This window comes from Anthonomus grandis, chromosome 6 (genome assembly GCF_022605725.1).
Source record: "Anthonomus grandis grandis chromosome 6, icAntGran1.3, whole genome shotgun sequence".
Classification (NCBI taxonomy): Eukaryota; Metazoa; Arthropoda; class Insecta; order Coleoptera; family Curculionidae; genus Anthonomus; species Anthonomus grandis.
In genome coordinates, this window is record NC_065551.1 from 21,650,747 (window position 1) to 21,664,488 (window position 13,742).

General features: G+C 33.8%; 1 protein-coding gene and 1 long non-coding RNA gene across 4 annotated transcripts in view; both read left to right on the forward strand.

Moving 5' to 3' along the window:
• The window catches only part of LOC126737710 (ras association domain-containing protein 10-like), a 96,522-nt gene extending 93,536 nt beyond the window's left edge, over window positions 1-2,986 (forward strand). For all 3 annotated transcript variants that reach the window (XM_050442708.1, XM_050442710.1, XM_050442711.1), the window contains 3 exons: window positions 1,754-1,977; window positions 2,028-2,268; window positions 2,325-2,986. In XM_050442708.1, coding sequence (XP_050298665.1) covers window positions 1,754-1,977; window positions 2,028-2,268; window positions 2,325-2,831 — 972 coding nt within the window. In that variant the 3' untranslated portion in view covers window positions 2,832-2,986. The remainder of the gene's footprint in view (window positions 1-1,753; window positions 1,978-2,027; window positions 2,269-2,324) is intronic.
• An 8,397-nt stretch (window positions 2,987-11,383) lies between these two features.
• Window positions 11,384-12,655, forward strand: LOC126737628 (uncharacterized). The gene is made up of 2 exons (XR_007661064.1): window positions 11,384-12,200; window positions 12,456-12,655. It is a non-coding gene; the product is annotated as an uncharacterized LOC126737628 (long non-coding RNA).
• The last annotated feature ends 1,087 nt before the right edge of the window (window positions 12,656-13,742 follow it).

The following is a 13,742-nucleotide window of genomic DNA, read 5'->3' on the forward strand; positions in this document are numbered from 1 at the left end:
ACTTAATGGAAAATTATTTAGACAAGGGTTATGTACTCTATACTGAAAATTTTTATAATTCAGTAGGCTTAACTAACAACATGACAGCGAAAAAAACATATATTTGTGACACCTTACGCGGTAATCGAAAGGAAAGTCCAAAATATGTCGTTTGAAAAAAGCTAAAAAAAGGCGAATGTATATGGCAAAGACGCAAATCAGTAGTTGTTTGCAAGTGGAAGGACAAGCGAGAGGTATTGACGATTTCAAATATGCACAAAGTACAAATGATTGAAGTGCGCAACAGGAACGGAAAAGTTTCTGTGAAACCTAATATAATAAAGGACTACAATGCAGGAATATCAGGTATCGACCAGTCCGATCAAATGCTAAGTTACTTTAGTGCACTAAGAAAAACCATTAGATGGCCGAAAAAGATTGCATTGCATATTCTCGAAATATATATATCTACATAACGCTTACTTGTTGTTTCGTAAATCGACCGGAAGCAGAATAAAATCCTTAAAATTTAGAGAGATGTTTGTGTCTTCTCTTCTCGGTGATAAAAAGCCTAAGTCCCGCAGCGTACAGCAGCGGGATTTTCACTATTTGGAAGGTATACAACGACCTACAAGAGCTTGCCGTGTATGTACTTCGAATAAACTTCGACGAGAAACACGTTATTTCTGTCCTGTCTCTGAAGAAAAACCAGCCTTCTGTGTGGAAAATTGCTTCAAGGACTACCACCTAAAAGTAAAAATGACTAAACAAGATTTTTAAGACAATTTTTTTTTATTATTTTTTTTTGTAAACTTTATATTATTATCTTAACTATCTGTAAATACTAGCAATTAAGTTTCCCTATTTTTAAGGCACACTTTATGTTTTTTCGCTTTTTGTTAGAACTAAAAACATTTTTAATTTTTTTTTGTGTCACTGCATTTTGCTTCTTCTGTACTAAACAAGATGAAAATATAATTTAAAAATGACGCCATAATGTGTTTTACTGGTATATTGCGAGCGCCCAGCACCACAAATCTCAACGCAAACGCCACGAGTTTACTCGTACTAGGCGCCGTAAAACAGTTAACTATAACTCGTGGCTGGCGACTGGCTATAAATTGCCAACCACGAGTTATCTCGTGCTTGGCAGTCAACGTGTTAAAGATGCAGAAGTGTTAACAGTATACCAGATACATTAAGTCTTTAGTTGGGTTTATCTCAAAAACAAAAATACATCTAAACTGTATAAATCAAGGACATTCAAACGGCAGGTAAACATGGCAGTAGTCTCAAATGCAAGACTTACAAAATGTCAAAGAAACCTTTTATATATAGTGCAAAAGCTTTTTACAAATAAATCGTGTAAAATACTAAATGTCTTCACTTTTGCAGAACATCTGCAGCATAAACGATTTTTTTGTTACATCAAATGCAACTTACGCTGTAACGTAGATTATCTGTAGATTAGTATTTAACTTAAAGGAAACATTTATTACAAAATAATAACTTATGTGTACTTTAAAAACTCATCTGTTAAAGAGAAATTTGAAGAGAATATTGTCTTCTCTATATGAAAATGCACAAAAAAACACCTGTCACTATCACTTAACTGATCTCGATTATACTACTCCGTTATAACACTACAATGTAAACTAATAGGCCCCTACGACCGGAGCCCTGCGCATCCAAATTTCATCAGTTGAATATGGTTCAGTAATAGTATTCATAAGTATTCTTATAAAGCATTGATTAAACAAATGTTCGCTCTTAGGTAAAGATTTCTCTAAGACGTCTAAGAAGTGATCGATCGTCAAACAGAAGAACGAAATGTAGATCGGATGCCAGCACTCACTCGGACCGAAGTATATTTAAAACCGTTCATCCAAAGAGGTTTCAGGCATTAAACACTGAAAAAGGAACCTCGACCACCGATGAGCTGTTGAAGCTGGTGCTAGCACAAGGAGAAGTGATTAGGAGACAGCTTAAAAAATTAAGGTAAATCTATTTAAAAGTAATATTTGTTAATAAAATTGTATTTATTTTAGACATAGTGAACATCAAATAGGTTACCTAGAAGATAAAGCGCATAGGGCAAGAGTTCGAAAGCATGGAAGCAATTACTTACTGGAAACTTATCTCAAAGGCCTCTCAGAGGCAGTTAATCCAGAACTAGATCACATTACAACAGTAGATAAACATAGTGATAGCGGTGTGATTACGGAAGGGGATAGTGAGCAGTCTCATAACACTAATGGAAAAGAGTGCAAAAGTAATAATAATGTTGAGGTATTTTTAAAATAATTTCGTTTAAGCTCTGGATACCTAACTTGTTTTCTTTTTAGGTCACTAGTGATCGTTTTTCACCATCATCCGACGAGTTTAACCGAGAAATTAAAGATGATGATACCAGTTCAACAGTAAGTGAGTCTGCTCTAAAGGAGCAATCTGATTTACTGGAAAAAATCATCAAGCTGAATAAGAACCTGCTGAGGGAGGAAGAAAACCTTACAAAACTTGACAACAATTTAAAGAAATATGACAGAAATAAACTCGTTGAACTTCAGAAAGTGCAGGGCAACGAAGAAGTAAACAAGGAACTTACAAAGCTTCGCACCGAAATGGCGAAAAGCTCATGTGAAATGCAACACAACGAGATCGTTTTAGAGGAAACCCTGGAAGTACTGGAGAGAAGAAGAAAACAACTGGAGCATCTCCATCAAGCACTGACCAATGAAGATCAAGAATACGAAATGCTGCAGGCGTTATTATATAGTAATATGCAGCAACGAACCAGGATGGGTTACAATCAGATATATCGTACCAAAGAGATGTTGGATACCTTAGTATAAGAATTGATAGTCTGTTCTTATTTTATTTAAAATAATACCAAATATTTTTTGTACCTAATGTTTTTATTTTATGGATTTTTATTAACACAGTTTGAGTCACACTTTGTTAAATATTATAATTATTTAAGAAAAAAAATATATTTTTTTTATTTAGATCATGTTGCAGATGATTGATTTCTATTGCCTCTTGCAATATTACCATTTTAAAAGTTTCCATCCACTTAAAAATCTTGTTTCATTTATTGCTTAAAAAATAGTTTTGAATCATAAAAACTAACAACAGCTACTACAAACAAATTACAACTATTAAAACGAATACATATTATATCAAAATCTTTTTCTGTCAAATTTTTTGAAAGTGGTCGATGCTTGTAAAGTAAGGTCCAACTTTTAGTTATCCATTTTCTTTATTTTAACTTAAGCGCGACATTTTGGTTAAGAAGTATCTCCAACCAATATCAAGTGTAAACGAATAAAACAACTATTCTACAGACATTAAAACTAGAGGTGTGTGATCTCGCAATAGGGACAGTAGGGATCTTCAGATGTTGAAAATATTAAAACTGGGCTGATATGTTGCTTCTTTCTGTCCAATGTTGCTTTTTCCACAAAATCTTTGCTTTTTTATGTTGTAACTATTGAACCCAGTGTATCCCAGTATTTCCGATCTGTAAACCGCTTCTGTTCAGGGTCATGGCTGCCTCATATAGAAGGTTTTATAAATTCTTACCTTTGTAGAAGGGGGATAATTGGAGCTTTAGTTTCAGTAATGTCCTTTGAGTATTGGTTTGCGATATACTATGCGACCATGGTGATAAGCACATTTGTATAAATACTCTTAACATCAAGGCTTAATAAGCTTAGTTTTGTACCAAAGAAGTTCTATTCCTTGTAGTGGTTAAATAATGCTCAACATAAATTTGGCAAGTTCCGATATTAGCGAATCCCTGGAGATGGTGATAGGCATCAAAGGCATTCTTCTTAGTGTGTTTTAGAGAAAGAGCAGAAGACTTCTTAACAGCCCTGTAAATTGTTTTCTCCACTTTTCATGTAGGAGTAACTTGATAGGTGTAGATAGATATGCAAGTTAACTAATAAAGACAACTAGCAACAATTAGGAAAGCGACAGAAATTACAAGTCGAAATGCCTACTGGACACCAAGAACTCCGTATATCAATTCTCCTGTGAATTAAGGAATTTGGAGAAATGTGTAGAGAAAAGCGATATATTTGTGCTACTATTATACTTTTTTTTAGAAATCCATATTGCCCAATAGCTCTTCTCAAAATTCTTACCAATTTTTAAAACTTTATCAGTTAGATTCTTATCAACATTTTTATTTAATTTAATAAAATCTTAATATAATTCATTGATACAAGTCCCTTTATTATTCTTATATATTATATTTATACTTTATAAATCATACATTTATTCAGAATTTACCACATCACAATATACATACATATTTTGAGGCAGCTGAACCAATATCACAAACATATCACAAATTATAAATATTACATTCCCGTAACCTACAATATATTACAAACACAGCAACAAGGGTCATCATAATAGGGACCTCGCCTGGGTGGAGGTGGAGGAAATAGCGGTGGTGGTCCTCCCATTGGTGGATGATGGTGATGATGTGGTCCAGGTGGAAAAGGTCCATGGTGTGGGGGTCCAAAGTGATGATGGCCACCTCCCGGTGGGCCAAAATGGTGGTGACCACCTCCTGGTGGGCCAAAATGGTGGTGTCCACCTCCTGGTGGGCCGAAATGGTGACCTCCAGATGGTGGTGGCATGTGACCATGTGTCATTTTGATAATTTACGATTTACGTTGTGTGTTTTAAATCTAAACTGGGATTGTTTAGTACGTTTTATATTAATAAACGTTTCGTAGTAACCCGGACTTTTTTGTAATTAAATTCGATGAACGATGATTGTGTGCTATTCAGTGAACGCGATAAGCTGTTTATCAATGTTTGTGCGGATGTGAGTCATTTTTTTGGGAGTTTTTGCAATTACGGGCCCTCTGCGTTATTATGTGTAGAAAATAGGTTATTGATAATTGCTACAAAAAAAAAATATTTCTGAAAACAAAAAGTAAAGGGATAAGATATATTTTAAATACACGTTAATATTGCAGGTAAGTTTATTCTGCGCTAGGTATTTATTATGCCATATATTTTATTACATTATTTGTCAGCTGATCTGTTACTAGATTTCCGAGTTTGCGAAAACTTGAAAAAAAATTAGATAAAGTTAATCTTGCACCCAACCTGGAACTTTCATCGCACAAAAAAAACAATTATTTATACATTTTCAGTCACTTATACAGCAATTTAAGCAATAGTAGAAATTAATCAAAGAGAACAGGTTTTGTTTTAATATATTCAATTAAAATGCCTCCACCACCTCATGGCGGTCCACCACACCATGGCGGCCCACCACCTTTTGGCGGCCCACATCATCATGGCCCTCCACACCACCATGGAGGACCACCACCACCACCACCACCAAGAGGCCCACGTATTTGTTGTACCATTTTATAACTAAAGTATTGTGTAATGTATTTTTTACTTTAAGCAGTTTTCTTTAAAGTGAATATGAATAGTAGTTGTAAAGTACTTCTGGGCATGTTATAAATAAAAGGTTTTTTATAATAGTGTACTGATGTTGTTCAGAAAAATTTAATAAATATAAAAACGAGCAGACGAATATAAAAGCGAGTCGATATTTAATTATTTATAGGGAAAATTCAGAGTGTTGTAAAATGTTATTCAAAGACAGTAATAGAAACTTAGAAGATTGAAAGGCTAGAATTAGCATTGCTGTGAAACTATGGGCAGTTTGTTTGCTTGCACCATCTCTGATGCAATGATGCCAGTTGCTTATGTAGAAATGGCAAAAAACACACTTTATAATATCATAAAAATTGGACACTTTTTTTGACAGGGGAAAAACAATATTATTCCTCTTTAATAAAAGATGAGCCATTTTTTTTCATAAAATATTATAAGATACTCTATAAAGAAGTCAACATTCAAAGTTAAATGAATGTAGATAACTTATATTAGAGAAAAAGGCAACAATATCGCAACGCTACTCGATCGCCTTGTTGATTTCACCGACACAAGTAATCTTTACCAGTGGCATCGTCAAAAAATATTTACATGATAAATGATTATTATTAATAGAATATGCTTTAAATTATAAACAATAACCAATTACTAATATAAACAATTACCGTTTATAAACTCTTTATGTGTTGTTTTAATGTACTTCATTAGAGTAAAGGTATTTATCTAATAAAAAGCATTTTTAAAGAAATTAAATATTTTATAATTATTATAAATTTCTTAATAAGTTTTTATTATTCTACGTTTATTCTACGACGGTTGTCCCTTGATATGATGTTATGACAATATCGGTATTAGTTTCTGAAAAAATCAGCTTAAATCGCCTTTTTTCCATGGTGCCACACAAACGACACAAGTTTTTGCTATCGTAACAAAAACACTGAAATGACTCAACCTTTTTCCTTTTTTAACCAAAAACGAAAGATAAAACACAGAATTTCACAAATACCGAATGTAAACACAAAGGCGTTTGTCAAGACGACATTTTCTAAGATGACAGCAGCTTTTACCTGCGGTATTGCCAATTCAAATTTTTTGAGGCGGTTTTAGGAATAAGAATGTTAATTTTTTTTTTTGCTTTAAAGATGTTATTTTTGCGTTTAGAATAACATATATCTATTTCTACTTTTTATTTTTAATTCAAAATTAAACATCAATAAGTTAAAACTAACATTATAATATGAATTGATATATAGCTAAAAATTTCCTCTTTTGAAAATGCTAGTAAACTTGACAACAGAAAATCGTTGAATATGTTTGTAAGAAAAATACCCCCTTTGCCCCTGTGCACAGGTTTAACTGAAACAAAGTTGTTGTTTACTAGTTCTAGCCTTTTAATGTTCTAAGAATAGAAAAATCACTATTTTTCTTCATTGCATTTGCACCAAGGGTGCAATTTTTAAAAAAGTTTTTAACACATGAGATACCAGGAGGAGTGATGATCATCTCCTCTTTCTAAATTTTTAAAAATGTTACCTTCATAGGGAAAAAAATTAAACTCACGCTTTAACGTTGAAGCTATTTTCAGAGTACTATCTGTTATAACGTACAGTGATGTGGTTATAAAATGAAACTTAACAGACCTGGAGAAAGTTGATCGCCTTATAAAAACATCATCAACCAAGCAGACTGTACCTGCAAAGAAAAAAACGGGGTATAGGTATTAGGAATCTCAAAAATAGTCACGCAATCTGAATACTTACCTTAGATCAGTACAACATTCACTGCACAGAGCACTCGTCTCCATAGATCACTAACTGACTTCTTTAATTCTCGCAGAGAATGAAGCTTTCTAAAAAGAAAATAAAGATTAGTAACATGCACTATAGGGTAAAAGGAGGAGAGATGGACCACATTTTAAAAAATTAAACGTGCTTCTTTAATAAAAAAAAAACAAAATTGGAAAAAATATATATAACATAACAAAACATTGGTATTTCTTTTGGTATAATTAGGAATTAAAATTATTAATTCTAGGCACTAAAAATATACATAATGACAGGTATGCCCTTGGTCCATCTATCCTGCTCTGTGGAAATGAGATGGACCATTAAGGGTAGGATAGACGGACTATCCTATAATTTCTTTTTTTTTTGGTGGCTACAGTCTTTCCACACTTATTGCAAAGGTTACCGAAGCCAGAACAAGTTTCATGTAACCAACGTTTACAAATGATACAGTGCAGCCATTCGTCTTTTTTAGACGTTTGGTTATAGTCCTCCTTGCAACCGACACATTCATTTTCTAAATCACTAAAGTTTTCTTCACCACTGGAACTGTCATCAAAAGTAACGTCATCTTTAAACACTGAAGATTCACTCACCTTTCTCTTACTTTTTAATTCTTACAGTTTCTTACAGGTTTTACGTTATTTTTGAGTTGTGCATCTTTCTTATTTTTTATAAATTTCTTAGCTTTTATCTCTCCGGATATTTTTTTACGTACTCTTTTCACTGCTGCAGATGAAATAGGTACAGGCGTTACTTCATCAAGAGCCTTTCCGGGAGTTATATTTTCATCAGGTACTAATGACTTGTTAGGGTTGATGGGTAAGGCTTTTAGATTTTGAATTCCGGAGGAACCTGGTTGATGAGACTCAGCTCTAACTGATAAGTTATCCGTCTAGACCGTCTATAATGTTTCTGTTTCAGGACTTTCAAGGGGTGTCTGTGTTAAAAAAGTATATTTCTGGATAATTAATGGATTAAATGGATACAGCCCAGTGGATTTAAGTGCAGAGGCCGCATTTTGAACAGTTGCTGAGTTTCCCCATGCTCGACCTAACAGCTTACCAAATTGAAGATGATTAAGGACCCTGTTTGGGTTATTTTGAACCATAAAACGGCATTCAGCGTAGAAGTTGCTTTTAAGAGATTTAATAAAGGCGCGATCAAGAGGCTGCAGGTAGTGAGTGGTATGCGATGGTAAACAAAACAAAATTATATCATTTTGCTCAGCAAATTCTAGTAGGTCCAGGTTGGTCGTATTGGACGTGTGGCCATCTACTATTAGGAAAGTTTTACCCGAGGGCTTTCTTGGTAGAAAATGTATTTACACTGGCATACCTTCATGCCAGTCTTCTTTTTTCTTTAAAAATACAATATGGGGGGATAAAAGTGCCTTCTGCGCTACAACATGCTATGACACTTATTGTCTCACCCTTTTCCCCAGGGTTACGCTTGGAACACATTTTGATCCTTTTTCGGCTAGTACCTGACCAACCCTAGTGTTCAGCTGTAATCCTTTTTCGTCTGTATTGAATATATGCCCGGGTTTATCACAAAACTTGTGTTCAGTCATAATTCTCCGTAGATCCGAAAAGTAATTATTAACGGTTTCTCTTGACATTCCCAAAGCTCGCGCAATTGAGGTGTTCTCGGATTTTCTGATTGAAATTTGAGGTCTTCGCTTTAAATAACAGTTCTAATAATTTTTGGCCAGCTTTACCTAAAAAAGACGATAATAAATTAGCAATGTGGTTTTTATATTTTTTTAATATACCTTCTTTTTTATTAAATTTATCTGGAATCCCCAATCGTTCAGCTAAATTAGACGCCATGATTCTTACTTCTGTTCCGGTGGGTGCAAAGCCTGCCTTTTGCAGTTTTTTTATGTGACTGACTATTTTTGTTTCGACGTTCGAGCCTAAAGAACAATCTGGCCCCAGACGATTACAGCTATCGATGTTATTTGCTTTTAATCTGCGCTTAAAAGTTGTTTTTGGAATTCCAAATACTTTCGCTGCTTCGTTAATGCCCATACCGCCATTCTTCACAGCATCAACTGCATCACCCTAATGCTCTAGCCGTCCAAGAACCTCTTTTAGGTGCATTTTGTTTTCGGATATATTTATTGGGCATAATCCTAAAACAAAATAGGCTGGTCCAACTCCTCCACTTAAGTATGCCATCTATCCTCAAATAGGAGGATAGATGGACCAGTTTATAGCTTCTAAAATATGCCGATTAGAGCTACGATTGGTGCTCTCTAGCACACCTTGTATATGGTATCTAAACACTAATCCAACAAAAATCGGTTAAATCTGATTAAAAAAAATAGGATTCTCAAAACTGATATAAAATTTTTGCACGTGGCGATTTCAACTATAGTAAATAACATTTGCGAAGGTGCGTTATAATGCGTTCCAGTCGCCGTCTTAAAGGCAACTGACGTAAGAAACAGAACGGGACAGTTTAGTCTTACCGTGTTGCCAAACCTTGCCGGATATTTTGAGTGGACCGTCTACCCTCCTGGTCCATCTCCCATCCTTTTACCTTACTAACTGAAAGCCTCCTTAGAATACAGACTAAGTGGTTTGTTTAATGAATCTATACAGGACGATGTAATGGCAACTAAACCTATTGTAAGTATCTATTAAAACATATACCAAGAGACAAATAAAGACACTGCAACGGCAAATAGCACCTGAATGAGAATTGTTCTTATCTGAGGGATTACCAACAACGACGTGATAATGCACTCAAAATTCATTACTAAGGGATGTATTTGTATTACTTAACTTAAAGACACAGTTAAAAAAGGTTTATAAGGTCATTTTGTAGAAGAACTAAAAAATTTAAATTCGAAAATCTAAAAGATCAATTAACTAGTCATCAAACTATCCTAAATTGCGGTTATTCTGGGTACGTGCAGGTCGATTAGATGTGCGTTTACATATAATTAGTAATACGTTAACAAAATATTCCGCTTCGTACTTATTATAGTTAAATACTCCAACACTGCTGGGGTTTAAACAAATATTAAGACTCATAACAATAATTTTAAATAACATAATAATTATTAGAAAAAGATGTCGACGAACTGAATAAGTAATTAGTAACACAACTTTGCGATGACATAGACATGCAATTTGTTCTTGAAAAGCCTAATTACAACTTGAGGAAAAACAGTCAGATTAGTCAAGAAATTATCATTATATCTTTAGAATAACATGTATACAAATGTCTTGATACTGATAAAATTATGCCGAATTTAACATAACAAGATGAAGAATAAGCTTAAGACCACTACACAAGAATTAGAGCCATCCTAAAAACCCAGCTAATCAAAAAAATTAAATGTCATCTAATACAATTCTTATAATATTAAATGGACACAATCTGACCACACAATCGATTATATCTACTAAAAAAGGGTAGTGGAAGAGGGCTAGTAAGCATAGGGATCTGATTGCTATTTCTATTAAAGAACTTCAATAATCTTTTGCCGTATTTTGGTTGCATTTATATTTGTCAATGTGCACTCTAAGTTCCTTTGTTGAAAGCTATTGTGAAGCGCCTAGGTTACTATCAATTCTTATTTTACACAAAATTGGGCAGATTTGGTTTTTTTATTTACTAATACAAATAAAGCTATTTAATGACTGTGAGATAGGTCTAGCGCTCTTAATATCCTTATTTCTTATAGCGTTTCAGGAACTTATCTTCTTATCTTCTTTTCCTGGTGTTTATTATTAGAGCAAAGCTTCTCCGTACAACTGGCGGATCGAAATGAAACTAAAAATTTAACCAAGATAAGTATATTAGAATGCATCAAATGAAAGGGTTAAAGAACCAAGTCAAAGTGTTCAGAGTTTTACCAATCCTTCTGAATTTGAAATAAAATTGCTTAAATCGTTTAAAAAATTGCTAAAGAATAAAAACAAATAAGAATAAGTGACCAGGCGTGGAACTCTGTAAATTTTCTCTAGTTAGAGAAGGAAGCGAATAAGGAAGCTAAGAGACAAAGATCGCTTAATGCCTTGACACTCTATAAACATTTCCTTATAAACTTCGTTGTTGCTCGGGCATAGAGAATTCGATAATTATCTATTCTAAAAACATCAGACAATTGAGCATAGTCCAGCTGTAAATACAAGAAGAAGAAGAAAATGACATTGACATTTTGACTTTTTTTTATTTTGCTTATGTCAAAAGTTTGTTGTGATGTGAAACTTAGAACTTAGTTTTTGGCTTTGTTTTACTGTTTTACATTAATTTTTATTGGTTCTAGCGCCTAAAACGCTTAGTTCAAGCACTTAAAACTTTAAAATGCTTCCTGTGCAAAGATTTTTAATTAACGAGTTAGAAAATCGGCAACGAATGCAAGAAAATCGTCTTGAAAAACGAGTGATGAGAGACATGAGTGACCCTTTTGCATTACCGGATTGCAGATTTTCGGAACTCTTCCGGTTAAATAAAGACCTAATGATATATCTTTTTAACAATTTAGTTCCGCACTTGGAGCAGGAGCAGAGGCAGACTCGTGTTCCACGAGAAACAAGAATTTTCATTGCTTTAAGGTTCTTTGCTATAGGCAATTACCAACGGGGCATGGGAGAAGAATTTATTCTATCTTCAAGTCAGCAAGTGGTAAGTAGATGCATAGAAGAGGTTGCACAATGCATTTCTCATCATTTGGGACCACTATGGGTAAAATTTCCTGCTGGCAATGAAACAAGAAATCAGGTAAAAGCCAGTTTTATGGAAAAAGCTGGTTTTCCGGGTATAATTGGCTGCATTGACTGTACCTACATAGCAATTTTGGCTCCTTCAGAGGAAGAACATAATTATGTAACCGCAAAGGTTTCCATTTTAAAAATGTTCAAATTATTTGCAATTCAGATTTGCAAATAACGAACATTAACCCAAGATATCCAGGATCAACTAATGATGCTTTCATATGGAGAGGGTCTCAGGTGAGACGCTTATTGAAATCTGAATATGATAGAGGTAAGGAAGCTAAGGTTTACCGAGATAATATGAGATTTATTTTTTAGCACAGTTGTACTTTATTATTAATTTCTAGTTTATTACAGTATAATTACACTAAATTTCCTTTATTTAGTTTTTTATTTAGATACAATTATATTATTTACTTTATTAAAATTTATTTCGATATGAAATTAAATCTTTTTTTAATGCAATTTATTTTAATATCTAAATTTTTTTCCGGAGAAAAAATAAACACTTAAATATTTTTTCCAGGTGAAAGATCCAACTGGCCCTTAGGAGATTCTGGGTATCCTCTAGCACCATGGTTGATGACACCACATGAAAATCCTGACCCAGAGACCCCTGAAGAACGCTTCAATAGGTCTCACAAGATTACACGAAGCATGTACTTACCTTTTACCCTAAATCACAGAATACAAATATAAATAAAAAAATAAAAAACTGAAAATAAATCATGACATAACACTTAAAAAAATCAGGTAGTGACTCCCGTCCATCGCACGTTAAATTTTTTCTCCCTCCTAATAAAATTTCCCCGTTCACGGCGTACGGACGGGGAGTCGGTGCCAAATCCAAATAATTAAGCCAATAGTTTATTCTTTCCCACAATACACGCTAAAAAAGGAAGAAAATAATATATTTACAATAGAAAGGTACTTTTCGTGGTCGCTTAAGAAAGCGAGGTCGTCTATATTCGTTCTGTAACGAAAAAGCCCGAACGGCGTTACAGAGTACGAAATACCGTAGAGATAGAGAATAAAGAGTTTATCCATCGCTGTTTGCATTACAGAGTCCCACCTCAGGCGGAAAGAAAACGAAGTTTATGGAGAAATAATTAAAGAGGCTAAAAACGGTTAACGGTTGAGATAAAAGCATTAATAATAGCTTTTCAAGAGCAAGCCATATAAGGGCTAGAATTATCCAAACCGGTATTAACCCTCGATGTAGACTTTGCTGTGAATAAAATAAAACATCAATTACGTAGTATCAAGATGCCTTATTCTTGCAAAAAAGTATATACGGGTCCTTAGAACATTGAAAGGCCTTTCAATGTTCTAAGTACGGGTCGTAACGATAATATCGCATCACATCTGCACTGGAACGTCTGCAAGGAATATGGAATACAAATTGAAGAGAAATGATGAGAACATATCCAGGCTGCGATTATAGACATCCCAGAAGTTACCATTAAAAAGGATACTTAATCCAAATTGATCAAGCAATCTAATAAAACAAATATAACCAAAACATAATTATAAAAAATAAAAAGATAAGAACGTGTTTAGTAGTAGATGTATCGATCCTATCTGATTATAATATAGTTCAAAAAGAAGCAGAAAATCTACTTAAGTATAAGGATTTGCAAATTAAGATTAAAAGATTGTAGCCTATAAAGATTATATAATATTTTAATTATGATTGGTACAATAGGATTAATTTCTAAAAATACTTTCAAGAGCATCAAAAATTACTCTGGCAAATACAACCTCCAGGCACTACAAAAACCGTTGCATGTAGTACTGCACAGCTAATGCGGAA